At 39.6% G+C, this 24,726-nt stretch overlaps 1 protein-coding gene across 1 annotated transcript; it reads right to left on the bottom strand.

The window, feature by feature from the left end:
* Window positions 1-5,524: 5,524 nt before the first annotated feature.
* On the bottom strand, window positions 5,525-19,034 carry LOC135706270 (tetratricopeptide repeat protein 17). The gene is made up of 4 exons (XM_065227835.1): window positions 18,683-19,034; window positions 17,677-18,581; window positions 6,120-6,210; window positions 5,525-5,996 (listed from the first exon to the last, which is right to left on the bottom strand). Exons 1-4 carry the CDS (start codon window positions 18,791-18,793, stop codon window positions 5,727-5,729), a joined length of 1,377 nt encoding a protein of 458 aa, XP_065083907.1. The 5' UTR covers window positions 18,794-19,034; the 3' UTR covers window positions 5,525-5,726.
* Window positions 19,035-24,726: the final 5,692 nt, after the last annotated feature.

Genomic DNA, 24,726 nt, shown 5'->3' with positions numbered 1-24,726 from the left:
AAAATTGAAATAGCAGGTTAGTCACCAAAGTTTTCGAGCCGCTCCATCTGTCACTTCGTTTGTGGTTTTACTCTTTACTCTTATTGGCAAATCATATAAGCAACTGATATGCGTAAATCGTTGTGGATTGTTCCTTACCTTTTCACTCTAGTGGAAAAGCCTAAAAGCAATTTTTCTGCCCCAGGCTCTGTGCATGAAAATTGTATTTTTAATAATTTACAGTATGATTATAAAACCAGCGGACTGAATTATTTTACACCAGCAGAACCTTGAATAGAACAAAACCCGTTCGTCTGCGTCCGTCCATCTGCCTTGAGTTTTTTTTCTCGAAATGGAAGAGGTAAGCTTCGATTCAGGTGATATCTGTACATATGTGTAGACCTGCGGAAAAGGACACGGAGTTTACTACGACCGAAAATGTGGATGGTGCATTCAGCAGAGAAGAAGCCACGGAGCTGATGTGTCACCACGTTCCTGACGGTACTCCTTGCACCTTCCGCCTACAACTAAATGGAACATTGCTTAATATCAGAAAATCATACGTCCTCTGGTTGCTGTCATCGGGTAAACTCAAACGATCTAGTGATCGGCTACAGGCAGTATCTTATGGGAATTTTCGGTGCAGTGAAAGGATAGTACAAAGTCCCCCGTGTATCACGCACAGTCTGACGTTTGCTATTGGACTTTAACATAGGATTAAAAAGCTACAGAGACACCGTCAACGCCAATAAACAACTACGATCGCAAAGGGGATCTGTCATTTTCAGCGTTGTGGAGGTCATGGTTGCTAGAGTCGGTGTATAATGAGTCACGCCAAGAGTAAAGCCAAGTCTACCTATTGAACCGTCAAACCGGCTACCTATCGGGCAAAGTAAACAAACATTATGATGCTATGAAAGGTCCACGAAAGGTATTGCAATAAAATATAAAATATAATCGAAGAAATGAGCATAAACACGCAGTGTGCATTAAATTGTCATGGGATACGTTCGGTAATGATCAGTAATGAGAATTTCTACTATTTTTTGTTAAGATAATTTGACAAAATCACTGATATAATGATTTTCTACACCCGCATTTTTTTTTCTCTCGCTAGAAGTCATTTGAAGTTATTGTAGAAGTCCACTGTTGCCAAGTGTAAATAATGGGAATCTTTCGAAAACCGTGATGCGAGTTCAACTGTTTTTCTCTTGGCGTGACTCATTATACACCGACTCTAATGGTTGCCAGTAAACATTGTATGGTTACCGCTTAGATAAAGTTCTGACAGCTCGTTCGACACAGAAAGACTCTGAAACACAATCAGCACAGTCACAAGGTGGCAGAGTAGTTACCCCTTGCTCACGACTCTTTTGAAATTCTCAGTCAGACTACTTTCAGGAATAATGCTGGAGATCTAATAGCGAATTCGTTTATTATCGGGGTTAACACCAGTTCCAACCCAGTGCGAAACCGAACTTTTTGTCAGTGTGAACCTCAACCTGAGCTAGGTTTTAAAAACAAACGAGCAAACTGACGTTTGTCAAAAAACAAGCAGACCCAATCTTGATACCCGATCCAGGTTGGAACTAAATAATAAACGAATTCGCTATAAAAAAGAATACCAGAAACATGGTTGTCGCTATTCCCGGCCACGCCCAACTTTACCATAACTAGAGGTAGGGAAGGAAATGTTGATGTAATACTTACTTAACGATAGCCACCGACTTAGCGACACCCTCATAAGTGCTACGGAGTTGGAGGGTTGGGTAGAGTACTCGGTTAGGATTCGCCTCAAGTTGGCGATGCAATCAAAAGTATGTATTGTTTATGTGTTGCTCATTTAATCTCTCGATAGCCGACTATCGAAAGAACACATTGATTTTGTTTAGTGATCATTAGAGTGATGCAAAATTTGAAATTTTCGCTCCACAATACTTAAACGATTCCAAATCGGATCCTGACTAACCTCTCAAAATTTGAACCCATTTGGTGAGAAACTGAGATGGCACAAACCATTTGAAGTTTGTATGGGAATTACTATGGTAAAACCAAGATTTTTGTTCATGTCTATCTTATAATTCACCATATCGGTCTGCTTTAAAAACTTTCAACTGTACTTGTAGGAAATTTTCCCAGCTACAACTTTGCTGAAGACCACTTTTCGATTAAATGCAAAAGATCGAAAGTTATCAATGGTTCAATGCACTGATGTCTTATGATCATGCTCAATCAACTGCTCAGCAGGCAACATTGGTGTTTCTGGGGCGTTGAATAGGACACAAATATCATGGATTTGATGAGATTTCCCATAGTAATTTACATGTAAACTTCAAATGGCTTGTGCGAAGTCTGTTTCTAACCAAATGAATTGTAACTTTGGGAGGCTAATCAGGACCCGATTTGAAACCATTTAAGCACTGTGGAGCGAAAAAGTCAAATTTTGCATCAGTCTAGTGATCATGAATTTTAAGAGTCATGATGGAGAGCTTGGGGTTAAATCCATGATTTTCTGTTCAGTAAGCAAAAACGATCCCTCCGGGGTCATCGGGCATCATTTCACAATAAACAGCGCTTCGCGTCAAAGTACGATTAAGTCCTTTTTAGGTATGTAACGAACGATCAAGATACGCGATAATTCGTGTTCTTTTCTACGTTGGGTAGTTAATTTAAAATATACGAATTATACTGCCAACGACGACGATAATAGCAAATTTGGAGCTTACCTTTTGCATAGGATAACAACACATTGGCACCTCCACCTCTGGAGTTTCCGCCCTATTTATGAGAGCCCCCTCTGGAACTCATACTAGGGAAAATTTCCCAAACTTTCTGACTTGGGAGGCCTCCTTAAGGGGCTTCTGGAGGAGAACCAACCCCAGGCTGAAAGCACAAACGAAGTGACAGACGACTAACTGGCGAAGAAATCCATTTAAATAATGTGGTTCACTGTAATAGAATTTTCTTCGAAGCTTGTGCCATCATCCACCAGATGGGTTAGTTTTTTTGTTTTGATTTGAACAAAGTTGATTTTCTGTACAATGATTCTTTGACAGTGTGCAAAGAGTGCGTATCATTTTGTCATTTTTTCATGCATTTTAGTTTTGAGTAGAGTGAAAGAGATAGAACCAAAACATTCTAGTACATTTGGTGAAAATGCTAGTTCAATCTAGTAGTAGTGTTGCCATGTGGTACAATCCAGTAGTAGTGGTGTTGCCATGTGGTACACTGAAAAATTGCAATAGCAGGTTAGTCACCAAAGTTTTCGAGCCGCTCCGTCTGTCACTTCGTTTGTGCTGAAAGTATCCTTAATAAAGAAAACCTAACCTAATCTAACCTTGACACCTCCACTGGATGTTCATGTGCATCTAGTTCCAATTATTGTTCTTTGTTTTGCGCTAAAGGTCCTTGCCGTAAAATCAGTTCGTAATTTGTCTCTGTTGGTTTCTGTTCTCCGCAGCCCTTAGAACGTTTGCCTTTCTTTTGGCAGCACATTCGGATGCCTAGAGTCTATGGCAATTTAATATATAGCTTCGTTTGATCCACGAAATGACCGATATAAGTCGATTGGTTCAACAAGAGACTGCGGGAACATATTTTCTTGGCAAACATGATAGTATAGTAAACGCACCAATAGTGGAGGTACGTTAGTGCAATGTGTTCCTATAGTGGCTTATGGAGACTTCACTCTAACTCCAGACTAAAGTACCTCCACTATTGCTGCGTTTACCCTACTACAGTTGTATTCCTTTAATATATATTGAGGAATTAGATTCAACAAGAATCTCATTCAATGTACTAGATCTAAGTAGTACAACTGTAGTCCAATCATATCAGACGATGGTATTACGCTCAAAATAACAAAACAAGCTATAGTGAGTAATGGGACTGGTATGCGAGTACTTTTGCGCTAGACCCAAAATGTACTCGCATATGAGTCCTATCTGATTTCATTCAAAACATCCTAACGAAAGACAACTGCTATGCATGTATTCATGTTACCAACGATAAACTTATGCCGCAATGAAGCTATTTTGACCATAAGTACTGAATATTATGACTAGATGTAGCCGAAAAACAGCAAATTTTAGGTTAGGTTATTTTCTCAAAATAATTTTTTTTCCAAATTGGATTAATGTGCGAGTACCGGCAGTATAGGAGAGAAATATTAAAAACATTTGTTATTCGAAAAAAAAAACATTTTATTGCAGTGGAGAAACCTTATAAAAGCCACCCAAATAGACGTATGATTTTGAATTTTTTTTTGCTTAGTTTTCGTTTACTTTGATCTATAGATTTTAACTTTTCTAACCAAATTAATAAAAAATACTTTACTAAAAAAAATTATTCTCCCATACCTCGCCGTGGAAAATTATTAAGCCATCATTTCTCTAGCTCTCATATTTGGCACAAGCGCTGCTTTATGTTATCGTTGGATCGCCAATCTAAGCTGAACATTGCATTAGGTTCTAAGTAACATTGATCGATTCTCTTCGTCGACTTTCTCTTTCGTTAATAACTTGATCACAGAACCGTTTTCTTGATATATTTGTTGTATTAGATGCTAGATAAAAGCTTCTTTTATCGATCTGTGTGCGGAAGATACTTGGAAATGTCTTTACATGGCCGTAGGGATGCAAAGAGAAAGTCGACGAAGAGAATCTGTCACTGTTACTTAGAACCTAATGCAATGTTCAGCTTGAATTGTTGAAACCACGAGGTGCAGGGGTCTATTTTCCTTTTATTCCTTTTTCGATAGCCCGTATGACGTAGGGTGAGGTTTGAACTAGGATATCATTCGAAGAGCTAAGCGTATTGTTGACAGGATTATGTGAAATAATTAAATGTACTATTATTCTGAAAGAATTCCCCTTTAAACAACAGATTCATAATTTAATGAATTGATTTTTTCGTTATATATTTTAAAAGACTAGAGCTCATCGACCAATCGTGTAATATTTTATAATAACCATAAACGTTCAATCCAACAAGTAATCAAAAAAACATTCCTAATAAATCGATAATAATCAGACATATTCGAATGAGGATATAGAGAAAAAGGGCACTACCACCCCCAGTTACCCATATGATAATCACGTTTCCCCACCTAAGAAATCACCTCTCCCCAGGCGAAACCCCTCTGAAATGCAACTCACGAGACAGCAGCCATATCGGATAGCTGGAAACCATACACGCCTTACCGCCTACATCCACGCGCGAACTCACGTAACACATGCTGACCGAACCCCATTGGGGGTTTTGTTCTTCGAATCAACCCATACGGGCACGCTGGTAGCTATTAGGCTCGCGAAGAACAGAAGCAACGAAACACCACAAGTTTGAAACCTTTCAAGGACACCCATCGTCCGTCCGACCGTTAGCGAGTGCAATGCGACAGGATAATCTCATTAGTGAATTGACTTATAGTTAGTGGATGGACAGAAATCGAAAGAGTCAAAGGGAAAATCATATTTCGAACATTGTAGCTTTTGAATTATTTTAACTACCTGGAAATTACACTGTGCTTTGATGTTTAAAAAAGTTGTATTTCTCTGTACAAACTGGTTCTGCTTGCAATTAACATAAATATAAAACTACTGCTTTCAGTTTCAATAAATAGACACTACGATCTACATCAATGAGAATTGAGAAAAACGAGTTTAAAACGCGCACCTTTTGCGTTCGATTACATCTTCCCGAGATTTAAAAAAAAAAACAAAAAAAAACAAAAAAACATCGGAAACAAATTAAAAATGCTCCACGAAGATCTTCTTGTAGATCCCGAGCGAGTTAATTTTGTACGTATTGATCAGCTCCTTCTTCAGGTCGACGTAGTTGTTCAGGATCTCGACGGCAAAGTCCTCCATCAGCATCTGCACGTCGGAGATGAAATCGCACGAAAGGATCGGTTCGCTCTTCTCCTTCGTCATCCGGGTGGTGCAGATCTGGCTTCGCTGGATGAGGAAATCCACCTGCTTGCTGTAGGCTTCGTCGAAGACGCGCGTTTTTAGGGGAGCCTAGGGAAAAAAGGAAATGAGAATGATTATTACGGTCGGTTATGTTAATCGAGAAATAAAGAGAAAGAGCCCGTTGGGACTGACAATTTTCTTAATTTGATTAGATGTGTTCTTTGGACGTACCTGTTCCCTGTCGAGCTTTTCGTGATATTCATCAAATTCCTTTTGTAGAGCTCCATATCGCTCTAGGCCCGGGATGATGTCTTGAAGTAATCTGCATAATATAGCGAGTTTTTTTAAAATTATTATTGATTTAAGTAACAGTTGAAGATCCTGATAAATCCGGCATTAGTTATGCCAGAGAACGTTTCGACCAATTTCGCAGCAATGGAATCGATAAACGCTGAAATATCTTCAAAACTACAAGTTTTGCAGCCATAGTATGTTCGGACGAAAGTTGTATTTTATTGTCCCCTAAGACCCACTTTGCGTAGTTTTGTTATAAAAAATATTTTTGTATGGTTTTAGCCTCCGAATATGTTGAAACTTGCTTGTAAATTATGGTGCAAGGCGGGAAACTTGCTTTCTGAGTATCTACCTTCATCAGATAAGTTATTCTATAGATCTTACAGAATCTATTAAAATATATTTGAGGTAGTTATATAGCATATTGAGTGACTTATGAGCGATCAAATTAAAAAAAAATGGGCTGAAATCAATCTTAAAAGTTTGTTTCTGACTGCTTCCGAACTCAACCCTAGGGGCACAAATTCATCCAGATTTCCTCCAACTTCATGAGGACCAGCAAATCTCGATTAGCAATTTCCCGGGTTTTTCCCGTTTCTCTCCCGGAATTTTTGATTTTTTTTTTTTTTGAATTAAGCATGTGAGCCGAATGTTATATGGGTCATTTCTAAGAAAGCAGCACCTTTGCTGGATCTTCAATTTGGTTCTGCGACACGTTCGAAGTCTTCACAATTTGTAAATGAAAATTTCGCTCAAAACTTTGCTTATTTGATTGTTCCCAAGCATTTTCTTTAGACTAGTTTCCTTTCACAAAGTTCTTTTCAGAATTCTTTTAAAATAAATTTGAAATTCTCGCTGGAAGTCCCTTGAACAGTCCAGAAATTCTCTATATAAAACTCAATAAAATTGTAAAAATTCGTCTTTAGGTTTTCTTCGAGTTCTGACGTAAGACTACGTCTGTGATTTCTATATGGGGGTACACACTTTGTGAAAACCGAAAATGGAACATGTAACATAATTATGATAGATTTTGAACGTTAATAACTCAGCTGCCCCTGGATCAATTTCAACAATTTTACTACCAATCGATCAGAAATATTTCTACGCATCTCTAAGTTTTAAGACTCTATCATTTTTCAATATGTCACTATTTAAAATTTCACGAATGTGCAACTGTTGCTATGATAATTAAAATTATCACCGATTGCCTGCGAAAATTGGTTTCCCTAACGCAGATTTCAAAGTTGAATTCCATCCGGTCTCACCCTAAGAGGAAGAGGTGACAATTGGCTTCTTCCTCTTTTATTTCTATCTCTATCTCTATCTTTATCTATCTTTACCTCTATCTTACGCACATGAAATCGGCCAATCAGCTGGTTCACGTTTGACAGAAAAGTGGTTCATTTTCGCCCCCGTATTGTCACCTCTTCTCTTAGGTCTCACCAAACGGTGTTTATACAATCACGACGTGGTGAGTGGTGGTGTTCTCCATTACACAACGAAAAGCTCCCCGCAAGCAGCTAGCTATCAAGGCTGCCCTCAACCGCTGATCGGATTCAGTCCAATCACCGTTTGGTGTCCGGTCGTCGGCATCAGCAGCAGCAGCAGTGCTTTCGGCGCGTAGCGTTCAATATTGTTCTCCAGTACACAACGAAAGGCTGCCTGCAAGCAGCGAGCTGCAGCCCACATGAGCATCCATAGAAGGAGGAAAAAGCCGCACCGCTATTGATCAGAATCAGTAGCTCTTCGTGAATCACTGTAAGCCATCTATGCCAAGCGCGTCACCCTTATTCCAAACAACATACAGCTCACCAGCCACCAGCCTTTAACACCTTAATAGCTCAGGTTCAGCATTACTCAACCATCACGACAAAACGGTCCTTGTCAGCACCACCATAAATTTGAAAAAGAGTATTTTTTGGACATTTGTCAAGGTCATCAATCGAATGTCAGTTCCCATATCAAGATAGAGCTGTAATTAGGGCGTAACAGCTTTTGTAGACAATGACTTCTTTCTATGATGTCTTGAAAGTCAAGGCTCGCCCACGCAAATTAACATCACCATCAGGTAGGGTAAGACTTCCCCTACCCGACGGTAATGTTGGTTTGCGTGGGCGTGCCTTGAATTCCTAAAAATTATCGAGAGCAGTCATTGTTTACAAAAGCGCCTAATTCCTCTATCTAGATATGTTTAAATCTAACATAGCATGTTCTTGAAGGTAACACCCAAGTAACAATTTGGGTTTTATGAAGGTTGTGTAGACCATGATTTTGATGTGTACAATGCCTTAAAACCTTAATAAAACTTGCAATTTTACTTAGGCATTGGGGGTGCAATATCAATAACCAAAGTCGGTCGCCATCGGAAACAGAGGAAATTTTCTCACCGAGAATTGTCTTCAAATTTTGCTCAGTATTATCTTATAGTTCTCCTCTATTATGGCTCCTCTATTTTTTTCTGAAAATTGCATGGACTTCTCTAAATTGACAGATGAGCGTTTTAGTAGAATAATTGTATACCTTATTACGTTCGTTTTCCTTTTAGTTCTACTACTATTGTATCACTTTCACTTTCACTAATTCACTTTCACTGTTTACTTTCACTATCACTAAAAAAAACTATAACAGATAAGAATTTCGTTTTCTATTTGCAAACTTCTTCAGTGTCTTGGAAGTCTATGACTAGACACTGAAGAAGTTTGCAAGTAATAAACGAAATACGTACCTGTTATAGTTTTTTAAGTTATAATGAAAGTGAATAGTGAAAGTGAAAGTGATACAATAGTAGTAGAATTAAAACAACAGAATAAGGTATGGAATTCTCATTAAAATTCTACAGAAATTTCATTCGAAATGCGCTTGGAATTATCGTCGGACTTTCCTTATAGATCTTCGCAGAATTATTTTGGAATTGTACCCTCAAAATTGGCTTCCCTTGGTATTTACCACGAATCCTGGAATCCTCTTCACTCTTGGGAGTTCTAGGAAAAATTCTCTTAGATGTTTTTCTAAAGCTCCCTAGAAAATATTCTCTTAAATACCTTGACGTTATCTCTAGAATTCATTCTAAAATCTGTTCAAATGTCATCTAAATTCACGGGATTTTCCCGGTGATTTCAAATTCCCATTTTTTTCCGGCTGTCCCGGTTCACTGGTTACCCTTCATTTTACATATGATACACTTGTTTTTAATCTCATTATATTAATTTGTCAAGAGCACATTTTGAGACCCAGCTCTGCAAGAAAATTATTCCGGATAATACAAAAAATAATTCCGAATAAAGCTAATATTCGCGGGCGGATTCCTCCCGGTGAGCAATCGTAAAAACAGCACTTTCACCTCCAAAATGCTGTAAATTAATTCCATCTAGCAGCAACATTACGATACTAAAACTACACTGAGAAGCTAATTTTATGAGCTGACCAGGTTTACAATGAAGACCTAGAATACTCAATAAAGCCACTCTATGCGGTCAAAGCAATGCTTGTCTACGTACATTTGAATCATTATTCAATCATAAAAGTGATACACCAAGCAATCAAAAAAAAATCCTCCCAAGCAAGACCATTATCCTAAATTCTCATTCAGTTAGTTCTCTGAGCTAATCAAGCTGTAAAGAACACAATAAGGAACAATAGAAGAATTCAGAAAGATTCATCATCTTCTCTTAAAGCTGGGTTTAGACAAGGCAAGTCAATTTATCAACTCAATTGAATTCAACTGACTTGAACGTGTAAACCATGCCATTCAACTGACTTGATCGACTCACTCGAATTGCAAAAAAGTTGAACCAGACTCAACTTTTCATGGCTATTGAATTCAACTTAATTGATCGATGACTTGCCTTGTCTAAACCCAGCATAACTCCGGAGGACTTTGAGATTTGGGTGTAATTGCTTTTGTAAACAAACACATCAATTGCTGATTTCTCGCGAATAAAAGCACAATCTGAGTATGAGCATGAGAATGATTGACCGCCCACGGTTGCTACTCTGTTATTGTCAGATCAGCTATAATAACACAGAGAACCAATAGACGATGCTTGGGACTAGCAAGCATCCTCAATGTGTAAAAACTGGTGATCTCAAACTAGGCAATACCAGCGCCGGCCGCGCCCAAACACAGGTCAAGAAAGGAACGGGTAGGAATGTGTTGACATGACACTCGCTTTGATGGAAGCCGAGAAATCCTCTGCACTTCCACGAGGAATCACTGGGATGTTGGGTAAGAGGGTAGGGTTTGCAGCAGGGTTCGTTTTGGTAAACGATAAGCTGAATTGATGTCCTAACGATCATATAACGCGAAGGAGGTTGGGATTGAACCCACGATATTCTGCTCAGTAAGCAAAAGCATTTGCCACTAGGCAAACGAGCTCCTTTGTATTCACATTAACAAATAAAGCGATTAACGAATCTTGAATGTGAATGGGCTTGAGATTAAACTCATGATGTTATACTCAGTAAGCAAAAATAGTCACTCTAAGACCACCAAGCCCCTCATCGCGATCGCGATGTTATTTCAACGATTCAAAACCGGCCCCGACGGTGACGTTAAGGGGAAGTTTACCGGCCCGAAAATAAAAAAAAATATTTTCGGTTCGTTTTTATTTTAGATTTTTGTCAAAAATTACATGCAAAAATATATTTTCTATCTCATCATAAAAAAATGGACCCTCAGAAAAACCGAAAAGTCGATGTTTTGTAGTTTTTTGAGTCCAACTTTACACTATAATGACTTGCAAAAAAAAATTTTATGTAAATTTTCTTTGAAAAATTAGAAAATATGTGATTTTTCTAGATTTTTTATACCTTTTTTCAATATTTTTAGAAAAATCAAAACGTATTTTTTTCGGAGCGGTGAAGTCCCCCTTAATGACGATGTTAAGTTTCACAAAACACACGATAATCAAGCAGTGTGACTATAAGCTTCCTGGAATTTATTCAAACTCCAACTCGACGGCGGTGCCCTTTACACAAGAATAAGCCTTTATGACCGATGATCGTTTGAACCTGGAGACAAAAAGCTACAAAAAAGCACTTATGCCTTCATTAAATTCTACATTCGTTCTACATTCTACATGACGTTCGTTGTTTCGATTTGGTCCTTACGTAAGACAGGAACAAAATCCATAAAACTTTAACATTTTGTTTTTTTGGGCTACCACCAACTAAAACCACCGAACCACATAATTAAACACGACCCGCCGTGACTACCGTCAGTCTTCATCCAGCACCCTCATGATCGTGTTAAGGACACACCTAACGACACATCAAAAAATAATCGGGCAAATACCAAGCTTGCATGTTCGATCGTGACATTTATTTTCTCAACGAATCATGCTTCAGCACGGGCGAGTGAGCCACCAGCCACACCAAACCGACCATCAAACGCGCTACCCACAAAACCAAGACACGGTCCCTCGAAAATGCAGTCGAGAAATGTATAAGAACAATCTTTAACTGGAACTTTCTCACCAAACAATACATCCGGGAGCGCATTCCCGATGCTTCCACGCATATTTTCCACTAGTCAGCCACACAATAACTAAATATCACTTTTCTTCTTCAAATCACTCTGTGCACAAAAGCAATGCACATCGCAAAAACCTAACAATAGATCAGCGCGGTCGAGTCACACCGGCAACAAATGGAAGCGAGAGCACACCAGGCACCTAAGCAACAGGGGATAAAACATCAGCACAAACCATTCCAAATCAAATTATCACGCCCGGCTTGAGCTTGAGCTTGATTGACCGCCCACGGTTGCTACTCTGTTATTGCCAGATCAACTGTAATTACACAGAGAACCAATAGACGATGCTTGGGACTAGTAGTCATCCTCAATGTGTAAAAACTGGTGATCTTAAATTAGGCAATACCAGCGCCGGCCGCGCCCGAACACAGGTCAAGAAAGGAATGGGAAGGATTGTGTTGACATGACAATCGCTTTGATGGAAGCCGAGAACACCTCTGCACTTCCACGAGGATCACTGGGATGTTGGATAAGATGGTTGGGTTTGCAGCAGGGTTCGTTTTGGTAAACGATAAGCTGAATTGATGTCCTAACGATCATATAACGCGAAGGAGCTTGGGGCTAAACCCACGGTCTTCTGCTCAGTAAGCAAAAACGTTTGCCACTAGGCAGACGAGCACCTTTTTAATCACCGAGTTGCTGTTATTACCATGTAGTCATATTAACAAATAAAACGATTGACGAATCTTGAATGTGGATGGGCCTGAGATTAGACTCATGATGTTCTGCTCAGTAAGCAAAAACGGTTGCTCTAAGGCCACCGAGCCCCTCATATCACATAATACCGTTACTCAAATTTTTGTATCCTTTCAAACCCGGAACCAACGACAACAACGAGTTTCGCAAAATACACGATACACAAGCGATTTTACCATAAATCTCTTTGATATGTAAGAACCTGGGACCGCATTTTTCTGCTCAGTAAGCAGGCCACTGTAATCGACGATCTTTCAAATCCGAAAACTAAAAACTACGAAAAAGTACTTAGGCCTTCATTAAGTTCCACTTTCACGCAACGTTCAATGACAGGGTCCTATCCAGGATTACATCTGAAAAATCCAAATCTGGCCAACGCCCACCTAAACCTGTTCTAATCCACCTGAAATGACTAACGAATGGAAGACTTTGACTACCCAGCCATGCAATAGTCTCATTCCGTGCCTTATGGCAACTTGATGATTCTATTGCGCTCATCTTCTGGCACCACCCAGGGGAGACTTGGTCCTGTACCCAATGCTTAACTTATCTCCATTCTACTCAGCTACTCGCAATTTCTTGTGATATAGTGGGCGGAATATTATTATATGAGACAATTCAATGCAGACGTCTTTCCAAATTTGGCAGATCGACAGGTAATCGCTAGGGGCATCCCACTCTAAACTTCATACCTAATATCAGTAAAATATTTGTAAATCCCGTGTAAGTATTTTTAAGTATTTTTTAGTATTTTAAACCATGGCTATAAATTTCCATCAAAGTACCACTTATTTTTTGATGACCGGTTGCTAGTGCATGTGTTTGTTGTTGTCGGTCGTCTTGTATTTATACAAATAGGAGTGTTAAGTATTTTTATTATGTGTTTAAATTAGTATTATTTAATTTATATTTTTCAGCGATTCAGCTTGTAAGTATGCTTCCAGAGCTGGTTACAAAGAATGATATTTTCAGTACAAGTTGAACCGTGTTTACCAATCGACTGAACCCAAAGTGTGTATTGGCTCACATATACCCTCTCGGTGCACAAAGATCCTGCGATGATGAATATTGGTATATTCAGATATGAGCGTGCATTAGCTGACCCGAGCAAAAACTTGCGATGGCATGAGAGAGACAACTAGTCCTTTTCTCTTTCTCTCTCTCCCTCTCGTACCGTGGACCTACCTAGCAGCGAATCATCTGACTACGATTTTGTTTTTGCAGTATCGAGGAACTGTTGCCGTGAAAACGTGCAGGCCTGAGCAAATGCAGGATGAAAAGTTTGTTTATCTACCGGGTGTTGAATGGGAATGGCCGTGTTGACTCTCCTTTTGAATAAACTACTAAAATGTTTATTTTGAAAAATTAATGCAATTATTATATCACATTGAACACAACGTTTTACTTGTTTTAATTATACGTAGGAAAACAACGAAAACTAAATCCATTCGTTTAAATAATTCTGACTATGTTGCTTATACTGTGTCCAGTGGCCTTTATGGTTTATTAGGGGAAGGAGGGACATAGTGAACAGGTAGGGCATAGTGAGCATCCCACACTTTGGCTCTGGATCTTCAGCTGCATGAAACAAATCAACAGGTAGTAGGTTCAATATCACTATGATATTGATCCTACCACTAACCAATTTGTTCCGAACGGCCGGAAGTTCAAGCTGGTGCACGGGATGCTCACTATGCCCCTCTTACCCCGATCTACTGTAATAAACATGTTCTGCGTTTAGAAGGTGGAAAGCTAAGAGATTTGCATTTCCGCATATTCTCGTTTAACATACCGTCCGGACGTAAACGAAAATATAGGTGATAGTATGGTCATATGGTTTCGTACATCCAATTATTTTCTTATCAGGCATTGTCATAGTCACACAGCCAAGAACCGAGCGGAAAAAAAGAACAACACAAAATTCACTATTAGATTGGTTATACAAATTATGGAACTCGAACGAGTAACAACAAAGGTTCCAATGCCTATCAGAATTAATTCTTTCTGGTACATGGTGAACAGATTACACCGAAAATGGTTCGGAACACCTAAAGCTGTTCACGCTCTTAATCAAATGAATGTTAATTGTTTAACAAATTAACCAATATCCACACAAAACGCCTGACATTGGATAAACAAGCAAATTAAATTGACATAGCAACCAAGCAAATAAACTAACGCTAGATATTTCTTAAGTATTTTTAAGTATTTTTGGGTATCTTAGATATCACTAAGATCTTTATATGTCTATTAGGAAAAATACAAAGTTTAGAGTGGGATGCCCCTAGGGTAATCGGTGAGTTACCACGATAGTTGCTATTCAACAACTCGACAACGTCCCATCGTCAACGCCTGCTCTGAGAATTTCCCATTGCAGACGCCAACGAAATGACGTCATCGAGCTATCGATCAACTACCCTGGTTATCGCCTGGTACCTTATAGCACGATGCTAGGAGGCGAACCGGAAGAATCGATGAGCTACCTCTCCCCATTCCAAATCAAATTATCACGCCCGGGACACAAAACTATTCAAATTCGAACACCGAAAAACTCTACGCCAGCACAAAGACAGCAAAGAATTAAATAAAAGCACGCTGCAGAGCAAAAACACTCAACCGTTCTCGAATGTTTCTCAAAGCGAACTCTCTCGCGAATAAAAGCACAATCTGGCAAACAAACTATACCAAATAATAGAGGAATCATTCCTCTTGTTAGTTTTTTTGTTAGTGTTGTTAGTTTTTTTTACTGAGCTTTAATTCGCGAGAAATCTGCCAGTGACGTGTTTGCTTACAAAAGCAATTACGCCCTAATCTCTCAGTTCTCCGGAACGCCTAACCATTCTTGAATTTACTGAAAGGCGCTCCAATGCACTCAAGGAATTGTTTTTTGTTAAACACAGTTGGATCGAGCAGACGCACCAATCTACTCGAAGGTTAAATTTTGTCAGACGTAATTAGGTGTAACATCTATTAAGAGACGCACATACCCATTAGCAGCTTAAATGTTGCAACAACTAACAGCGTCTAGCGTGTACGGAAATGGATTTTTATCTCAGTTCATCTCAGGAATGTGCCAACACCCAATGGGAGCTGAATTTATAATAGGCTCAAAATCATCGAAATAACCTTTTATTTGAGTAACTTTTTCCAAAATCGCAACATCAAGCATTGAACAACCACAAGTTTGCAGCTCTATTTAAAATTTGAAATAAAAAAAAAAACATTCTAAAACTACACCGAGTAATTAAGTTGTTTGTCATCCATACTTATTAATAAGTTTCTGTTATAAAGAAATTATTTCCTGACTTTGAATGAAATTCCCTGATTTTCCAGGTTCAAAAATGAATTCCCTGAAATTCCCAGATTTTCCAGGTTTTTCCAGGTAGTCGACACCCTGTGCGAGAAAAGAACGAGCACCTTTTGGAAGAAGGAAAATTAATATGATTTTATTCGCCCTCGAGCCGGACGTGGTCTCTGGATCTCAGCAGACAGCAATGATATCATTCTGGCCCCATTTTTTTATCATTATGAATGTTAGCTCAGAATGAATGAGAAATAAACAAAATGCAGCTAGAAACACGTACATTGAACATAGGTACAGCCATTTGAAAAAGCAACTTTAAAAAGGTTGGGCAGCCTTTAGCCTGATGACCATTTGACCTAATGGCCGGACACCAATTTTACCCCGTCACTGAGCTAGATTCAGTGAGTGCTGTGTATGACGATAAGCTACAACTCGGAGTAACTTTTAACAATCCGAACACGATGCCTCCGGTTACACATTTTATGGCAAACTTGCAATGTTTAAAAAATCATACCTCAGCCATTTATTGACAAATTTCAAAGCTATTGACGCCATTTGAAACTACATTTCCACTAGATTTAAAATGTATAGAATAATTGCTGAGCAATGGTTTTTCAAACATTGCCAATTTCCCAGGCATCGTGTTGTGAGTGTTAATACCGGCAGTGCTGCAAAATTTCGAGAGTACATGGTGATATTGAAAATTCTGCTTTGGCCACTCATTTGAGCTAACATTCAGTGCTGTCAGTGACGAACATTTGTAGATTTTTATATTAACTAAATTTGTAACGAAATTGAATGACTTGAAAAACGCAATTACATGGAGCCGTTAAAGTGAACAAGCATCGACGTTCTGAACGGCTTGGATAACAATAATGTCACACCGTACATTCTGTTACCATGTGAATCTTTGTCATTGACGAAAAATGAATGAGATTTTGCCGAAGGGTTTTTTGATGATCAAGTCTGTCAGTGACTATGTGAAAAACAATTTTGTCAATATCGCGCGAAAGTCTGCCAATGACAATGACAAATCTCAGCACTGAATACCGGTTCTGACTGGAGAATCTACCAAATACTGAATCTATCGGTTGAAGCTTACCAACATTATTTTTGATGTTTTGAGGCGATTATGACGTTTTTACATTCATTATTTCAAGGTGATTCGATACTGCTTCCAAAAATCAACGGCAGGATGACTGCAAGTCAGCCACTTCCAATTTTTTAATAAGTGAATCTTGGACACTATTGCTTATTTCAAGCATTAAATTTACTTATCTATTATTGTTTTCTGGTAGCTGATATTTATACTCCAGAAGATGCGAAGTGGCATCAGAGCAAAGGCTCCCAGATCGTAACATGCAGAAATGGCTTCAAAAACATCACTATGTCTTTGAAAACGCCAAAATCGCCTGTAAAATACTGGATTAGCTCCAAAACGCTAAATCGAGAAAGAATACTTGAATCACGATTAAACACTAAATACTACCAACTTCTTCTTCTTCTTTGGCTTTATTACGTCCCTACTGGGACTTTACGCCAGATTTCAACTCAATTAAAACCGCTTAATTCCCTTAAAACTAATAAGGTCAAGACTTTTGACGTTTTCAATACGGTATTAAAATTTTTGAAATTGCTTTCTCATTTATGGTGAATCGCTGTGGAAATCTTATTTGTGATTAATCGCACTATCACATCGAAATTTTCAGAACACAAATATCGACTACAACAACAAAACTGGAACTTCTGCAGTGCAGCAAACAAGGAGATCCAATTTCATGAGCGTTGTTGCAATAATGTTCGAGATGTGTGCCCTGAAAAACATTTGTGGACTCTTCAATAAATCACCTTAAGGCCATTTAATTGTGTTGGCGATCATTGCGACTTTTGCGCATCCTATGGTTCCGGAGATATAATTCTAATGCCGTGAATCAGGACCTTCCGACGCTAAACACTCTTACCTTTCCATCGTCAGCAGGTTGATTTTGAGATCCTTGAAGCAGTTGATCGATTTCTTAATGTAGTCGTTGTGTTCCGAGTACACCGAATCCAAACTCTCGGCCGCCTTGTACGCCTCGAACGATCGGTTGAACTCCGACAGCAGCATGTAGGTGTTGCCCAAGGCCATCTGATTTTCCGGCTCGTTGGGTTCGTGATCCACGGCCGCCCGCAGTACAATCAGCGAGTCGTTCAGATACTGCGATCGCTGCAGTATGGTTCCCATACTGAGCAGGGCGATGTCTTTGTACTTTCGTGGTGCCAGCACCACCGCTCGCCGGGCACATTCGAGCGCTTCCCGAGCGTTCCCTTTCTTCCGCCAATAGTACGACGCAATCGTATGGTACTTCCAGGAGTTAGGATTCTTCCTCAAGTCCTCCGCCAGGGCTTGCGGAGATTTCACCGAAGGAATATAGAACTCTAGGGATTTGAACATGTCCTCGGGAATCATTTTTAGCTGGGTCCGATTGTGGACCCCATCCAGGTGGTCAAAGCTGCCCACACTGAAGCCCATCTTCATATAGTCACCACACTTGGGTGAAGGAGCTTTGCCCTTGGTCGTGATCGCCTTGGAACTGACAGCCCCGGCCGCAGCCGATCCCTTGTCCGGGATCGTAATCCTGTTGATGTAGTTCATGTTGATAATCGTACTCAGGATGTCCGATTCGTCGAGATAGAAGTTTGGTATGCAACCAATCTTGTTCGTCAGATCATTCGTGTATGCGTCCAGATTGTTCATCTTGGCGGTGAGATTCGACTTGATCGCCAACAGTTCGCTAATGATCAGATCTATTTTCTGCTTGTAGACATTCTGGTTGAGAAACGCAATCAAATCGTACGACCGGCGCAGATAGAAAGGCGACGTCAGCTGCAAGAGTGCATCGAATCGAAAAGATTGAAAGTTACATGATCGATGTGGCTAATTATAGCACACTTTGAAATAAGATTTGTAATGTTATGTATTCGTACCTGTGGAATGATCTGCCCGTTGGTGTTCAGCAGCCAATGCGTGCTGGCTTCGGTGTCCTGATAGTGAACGCTAAGAGCCAGCAACAGCAGGTACAGCAGCCTCGAAAGCATCTCTCTTATCGCTTTCAAGGGCACACACTGCAATCAAAATAATGCGTAGGAAAGGAGAAACCGGGACACGGTTGTTCAGATCATTGGAAATATAGTTCAGTCGGCCCACGCAGTGATCGGTGGTATATTAGGTTGGTTGAACTGTTATCAGTCACTTCTTGTTCTGTGGACGGTGCTTATCCACGGTGCAGCTAATCTCACAAAATAAACACACTCTGCCCATCCGCACACAACACTGTGGTGCTCTGCGAAGTCTGTTTTCTTTTTGCCTAGCATTGACAGCAGAGTACGAAGCGGCTGACGCTTTTGACACCAGTGGTGACGAGGGAATGGACAACGAGCACAAGTTGGATTGTGAACGGTTAAATGTAGGTAGGCTAACTGCCATATGGAATCGAAAACAGTTTGAAAATGAGATGAATTGATCAGCATATAAATTAAATGAAATATTACTGCTCAAATCTCAATGCATCGATGTATTTTTTTTTAATAAGAGTGAACGATAGACTAATGTTAAATTTTAAATTATCGCTATTAAGAGTCCAAAGATGGCCGTCATGATGGCGGAAATGCCCTATCACTTCAAGTTTTCTAGAACACATATCTCGGACACTGTTGCGACACCGGTCTTGAAATTGCAAGGCGTAAATGAGATTAATCAGAAATAAGGCTTCCACAGCGATTCACCAAACGGTTCCAAATCAGGTTCTGATTACCCAACAAACAATTTTAGCAGCAGATCAGCTTATACAGACAAAAATTAGCTGCATAAGGGAATTTTCTGCTGTATAAGCTAGTCTGCAGCTAAAATTATTAGTTGGGTAGCCTCCCAAAATTTGGACTTGTTGGGCAGAAACTGACTATGCACAAACCAATTGAAGTTTGTATGGAAATTACCGTATCGATACGATTTTGTCAGTCCCTCCCCGCATGAGACTTTAATCTTTCAATAATTTCACATAACCGTAATTTCAAATCTGTCGCATTCATGTTCAAGATAATAACAAAGTGACAAAATCCAGTCATTACTGCACTATAGAATATCCAAACTTTTTGTTTATTGGATTCTACTTTTTTCCTATATTACTCTGAGAGAAAGTTCGATTGCTATTCTTATAGGAAACTTGCCCAGCTACAACTCCACTGAAGCAGTTTTTTAGTCAACCGACCAATGAAATAGTTATTAATTTTTTAATAGATATGGTAATTTTATGAAATGATCTTATACTGTGTGGGCCACACTGTATTGTGCCGTGTGCCATATTTATGTGTTTTATTTAACGGGCCTGAAACACCAATGTTGCCTGCTGAGCAGTTGATTTAGCATAAACATTTGACATCGACATCTTGATCCATTAATAACGTTTGTTCCATTTTTTGTATAGAAATATGGTGAATTGTTAGAAATATATGATCAAACAGTTTGCTTTTCCCATAAAAAACTTCAAATAGTTTGTGCTTAGTCAAATATGTTCAAATTTTGGGAGGGTGATAATGTCTTGATTTGGAATTAGGAACTATTATTCTATTATTTTTAATTATTATTCTATAACCAATATTAACTGGGTGCAAAAATATCGATCTAAATGCCCTCCTCTCATAAAAGCACTAAAATGAAGAAGTACATTTATGGACACCCATCCATATTACTATGGGCTCATAAGAGCAAAATTGCCACCAACAAGAGAAATGTTCTGTCTTCATCCAGATTCAGTTTGCACCTTTGAATGAAAATATTCCAAACGCAAAAACATTCTGCTTACAAATGGGCCTTAAAATATGGGAGTGCATCAGGTATAATTTTTTTATATAGTTTGGTTTAATTAGGGCCGCCCTATGTGCATATGCGCTCAAATTTCCTATAGCTTCAGGACAGTTCCAAAGATTTCGGGAAAATCCATTTCAGTGAAGACCATCGAGTTTCAGGGAAGTTCCATTAGACGCATTTCGCGCCAAATCGTATTCGGAGCTGGCAGCACCCTCTCAGATTTCAATGAAACTTTCTGGATGTGTGGACCTTGACTAATACCTTGACTAAGTATGCAAAAGTGCTTATTTAGTCAAAGTCTACACATCCAGAAAATTTTATTGAAATCTGAGAGGGTGCTGCCAGCTTCGATTCGATTTGGCGCGAAATGCGTCATTAACTTCAGGAAAACGGCATGAACTTTTCAGTAAAGTTTGACTAGAAGTGTTGTTCTACGATTTAGATCAAACACACTTCAATCATTTCAGAAAAGTTAGCATTTTTGTTAAAGTTTGAAACATAAGATTAAAAATCATGAAAATGCACTGTTGTTCTTATTGAAGTTTGTAACAGTTTTTCCCATTTTTAACGAAACTTTTTTTTAATTTTTTTCAGTGTGTATTTTTTCTGAAAAGACAATCCCGCACAACTTTGCCTCGACATCATTTCGATTAGATAAGCCGTTTGTGTGCCATGATTTATTGAAACATATCAGGCATAACATTTGATAACGGCACAAAAGCATTTGCAAACAAACTTTCAAAGGCCCTTTACACGCGAACCAAAGTACGCCCACGCAAACCAATACCTCTTTCGGAAAGGTGATAGTTGCCCCTATCCGATGATGTTGTTGGTTTGCGTGGGCGTACTTTGGTTCGCGTGTAAAGGGCCTTAGAAAGTTTGTTTACAAATGCTTTTGTGCCGTTATCAAATGTTATGCCTGATATCCAATACGTCCTTTTGAAAAAATATGTGAAGTTTCATGGAATTCTGAGAGGTAAAATAAAAAAAAAATGTTAATTTTTTTCACTATTTGACCTGGAACTGCTCAATAGCAAGAGCTTCAGGGAAGGCTCGTGAATGTCAGGAATCATTAGAGGTGCTTAGGGTAGTTCCATAGAAGTAACTCTAAGACTAGTAGGTCCCGAAGAAAAGTGCTCAAGTTTTTGGCTCAGCTCTGGTACTATCTTCGGTCCCAAGCTAATCGATGCACCCCTCGAAACATAGGAAAATCCACGAACCCCTCATTTTATCTGCCAAACTTTCATGGCAAATGAAAACAAACATTGTGTAGTACTAGAATTTCGACTAGAATGGGGCACGTTAATCGATTTGCTTGGGACCAATAGGCTAGTCAAGTAGTGAGCCAATTTAAAATCGATAGTTTCGACATTAGCTTCACACGTTTTAGAGATGAACCAGCCTAAGGCTGAAAGTCTCGTTAATAAAGGAAAAAAAAAAAAACTTCACACAAATTGTAGGAACTTAAAAAAAAGTTCTGAGGAATGAAAGGAAATGCCGAGAGTTTTAGGAAGGTTTCATAAACAAACTGCGAGAACATAATGGAAGTTCCGAAAACTTCAAGGCGGTTCCATTAGCTTCAGGAAAACTGCAGAAACTTTTAAGAAGTTTTAAGAACTTCAGAGATATCCACAGAATTTAAGGGAAGTCAAGAGAACTTCGGAGAAGTAGAGTTAACATGAGGAAAATTGTTGAATCTTAAGCGTGATTGCCTCTCACCCCGAAGGGCTTGGGTCCAATCCCAGTCGGCGCCGCCAGGATTTTCTGAAGCACACAATCACTGATCACGCCTTCCTTCGGAAGGGAAGTAAAACCCTTGATCCCCGGTCCATGAGTTGATGGATCGATAGGTAGGGTTCAGGTCTGGGAGCTGCCTCCTTGGTGTCGGTAGCATTGATACTCAGTACGGAAAACAAATCAAGGAAAAAAAAGATGATTCAAGTAGTTCAGAGAACCTAGGTCAAAAGATCTTAAGGGTGGTTCCAATAATTTCAGGCAAGTTCCAATAATTTCAAGACAAATCCATAAATTTGTCAAAAAAATTCGAGAACCCTGAAAAAGTCGGGTATTTTAGGAATGTCCAGAACTCCAGAAAACTTAATAAAACATCTTTAATTGTTTTGAAACTTTACAGAGGTCCAGACAACTTCAGGGAAGTTTAAAGATTTTCCATGTATTTTAGAACCGTTCGATGAACTTTTGCGAAGCTCTGAGAACATTAGGACAGATCAGAGAACCTAAGGGCAGCTCAATTAATTTCAAGGAAATTGTTGGAACTTTGAAGGAGTTCCGGAATTTTCGAATACCTCCGCAAAGTTCAGGAAAATGTCCGATACATTTGGGAAGCTCTATGAACATCAAGACAATGTGAGAATGGTGAGAACATTTTAAGGGGTGTTCTGTGATCTTCATGGCAGTTTCAAGAACTAAAAAAAAAGCGAAGATGAGGGAACTTCAAGAAAAATGCGAGAACTTTTAAGATGTTCGCAAATCTTCTAGAAAGTGTAGAGAACTCCAATGAATATTAGAGGTTTTAAGGTAGTTTCATTATATTCAGGTGAATTTTGAGTACTGCGAAAATGCACTGAGAACTTGAGAGCAGGCCCATTAACTTCAGAAAAATTGCATGAATTTTCAAGGAGTTCCGAGGGAAATGAGATATTCCAAGAATTTCAGGAATGATCCGAAAACTTCAGGAACAGTGTAGGATCTTCAGGGAAGATTTATGAAAACAGTGCTTTCCCGCTTTTGTCAGCCCCTTCTCAAATTTTAGGCTGACAAAATCGGGAAAAAATTTCCCATTAGTTGTTTTGATCAAAACTATTACAGAATAATGAAATCCATATGGGGTACGGGATGGAATTTCACCCATAATAACTATAAGAGCTGCAGAACAGTCATCTGAGCAATTGTTTATATCAATTAGTCTTTTAATAGTACGATAAAAAACGCTGTTAGTTATATAACGCCAGGGTGCGTTTTACCCCACCTTGTCCTACATATGGCTATTATTTGTAAAAACTCTTCTAACCTATCAAATAATTAGAATTATTGAATCAATTTTCCTTTGACGATAATGAAATATGTATCAACTTTCAAAGCCGAGAAAATAGGGGGGGGGGGTAAAAAATCCAGACCTGTATTGAAGTTAGCACGGGGTGGTATCCACTAGTTGCCTAGTGTAGTTCCACTAAAGCCCATTCCTTACTCTCTCCTTTGCCTGGATCCCCCGGGGCCACGCTGAAGCGACTACTTCGAGGGAGCTGGCACTTCTCATACTCTCAGTGCTAGCTGGCGTTGCTAGATTGCTGCTCTTTTCTCCATTCCAAGTGCCTTCCTCTGGACACATTTCATCGACGATATTCTCCACGTTAAGGACAGGCATCTCCCTTCGCACTGTCTCGCACCTTGGACAGTCGAAAACCACATGCTCCGGCGTTTCATCCACGTTGCCACACTCCGGACAGAGGAGTGACGCTGCGTGTCCGTACCGATGCAGGTATTTCCTGAGGCAGCCGTGGCCAGAAAGAACTGCGTCCGGTGGTGGTTGACTTCTCCGTGTTTTCTGTTCACCTATGTCGAAAGAATCGGTAATAACCGATGTGTCCATCTACCGTTATTCACCGTGTTCCACTCCTATTGCCACTTTGCCAAAGAGTCCGCTTTCACCATTTTCCGTACTCTACCGGCTTCTCTTCGCCTGTAGCACTCGCTGTCCTCCGCCGGGTGATGCCGATAGGGATCATTCCGGCGATAGCGCATACTGCTTCCGATGAGATGGTTCTGTACGCACTCACGACTCGCATGGCTGGACCTCCATACCTCAGTATCGAGCCAGAAGACGCCTCTTGATATTGCTAGGAATAGAGTTGTTCAGCATGATTCTAGCTATTGTGTTGATGGCCTTCTAAGCATTCTCACAGACATATTCGACGTGGCTGTTGAAGTTTAGCCGGTCATCGATCATCACTCCCAGGTATTTCAACACGCGCTTCGAAGCGTGCGTTGGACCAAGGATGGAGGCTTGTGGAACTTCCGTTGTGATCTTAATCGATCTCTGTCCCATACCTGTCCGGTAGACCAGAACCAGGCTCTGGAAGTAACTCCTCAGAATCCTGCACAGGTAGTCAGGAACGCTCATTCTATGCAGTGCTTTGGCAATGGT

Source organism: Ochlerotatus camptorhynchus, unplaced genomic scaffold, assembly GCF_037179485.1.
Source record: "Ochlerotatus camptorhynchus isolate MF236.1 unplaced genomic scaffold, CSIRO-AGI_Acam_v1.1 ptg000276l, whole genome shotgun sequence".
In the NCBI taxonomy this organism is placed as follows: domain Eukaryota; kingdom Metazoa; phylum Arthropoda; class Insecta; order Diptera; family Culicidae; genus Ochlerotatus; species Ochlerotatus camptorhynchus.
This window is presented reverse-complemented; position numbering and strand designations above follow the sequence as displayed.

What these genes read in the sequence shown, in the direction of transcription:
- LOC135706270 (XM_065227835.1), bottom strand. Translation starts at nt 18,793, where the DNA reads ATGCTTTCGAGGCTGCTGTACCTGCTGTTGCTGGCTCTTAGCGTTCAC. An exon ending in ACGGGCAGATCATTCCACAG is followed by an intron (nt 18,582 to 18,682) that starts GTACGAATACAT and finishes GCACTCTTGCAG; the next exon opens with CTGACGTCGCCTTTCTATCT. An exon ending in AACCTGCTGACGATGGAAAG is followed by an intron (nt 6,211 to 17,676) that starts GTAAGAGTGTTT and finishes TATATTATGCAG; the next exon opens with ATTACTTCAAGACATCATCC.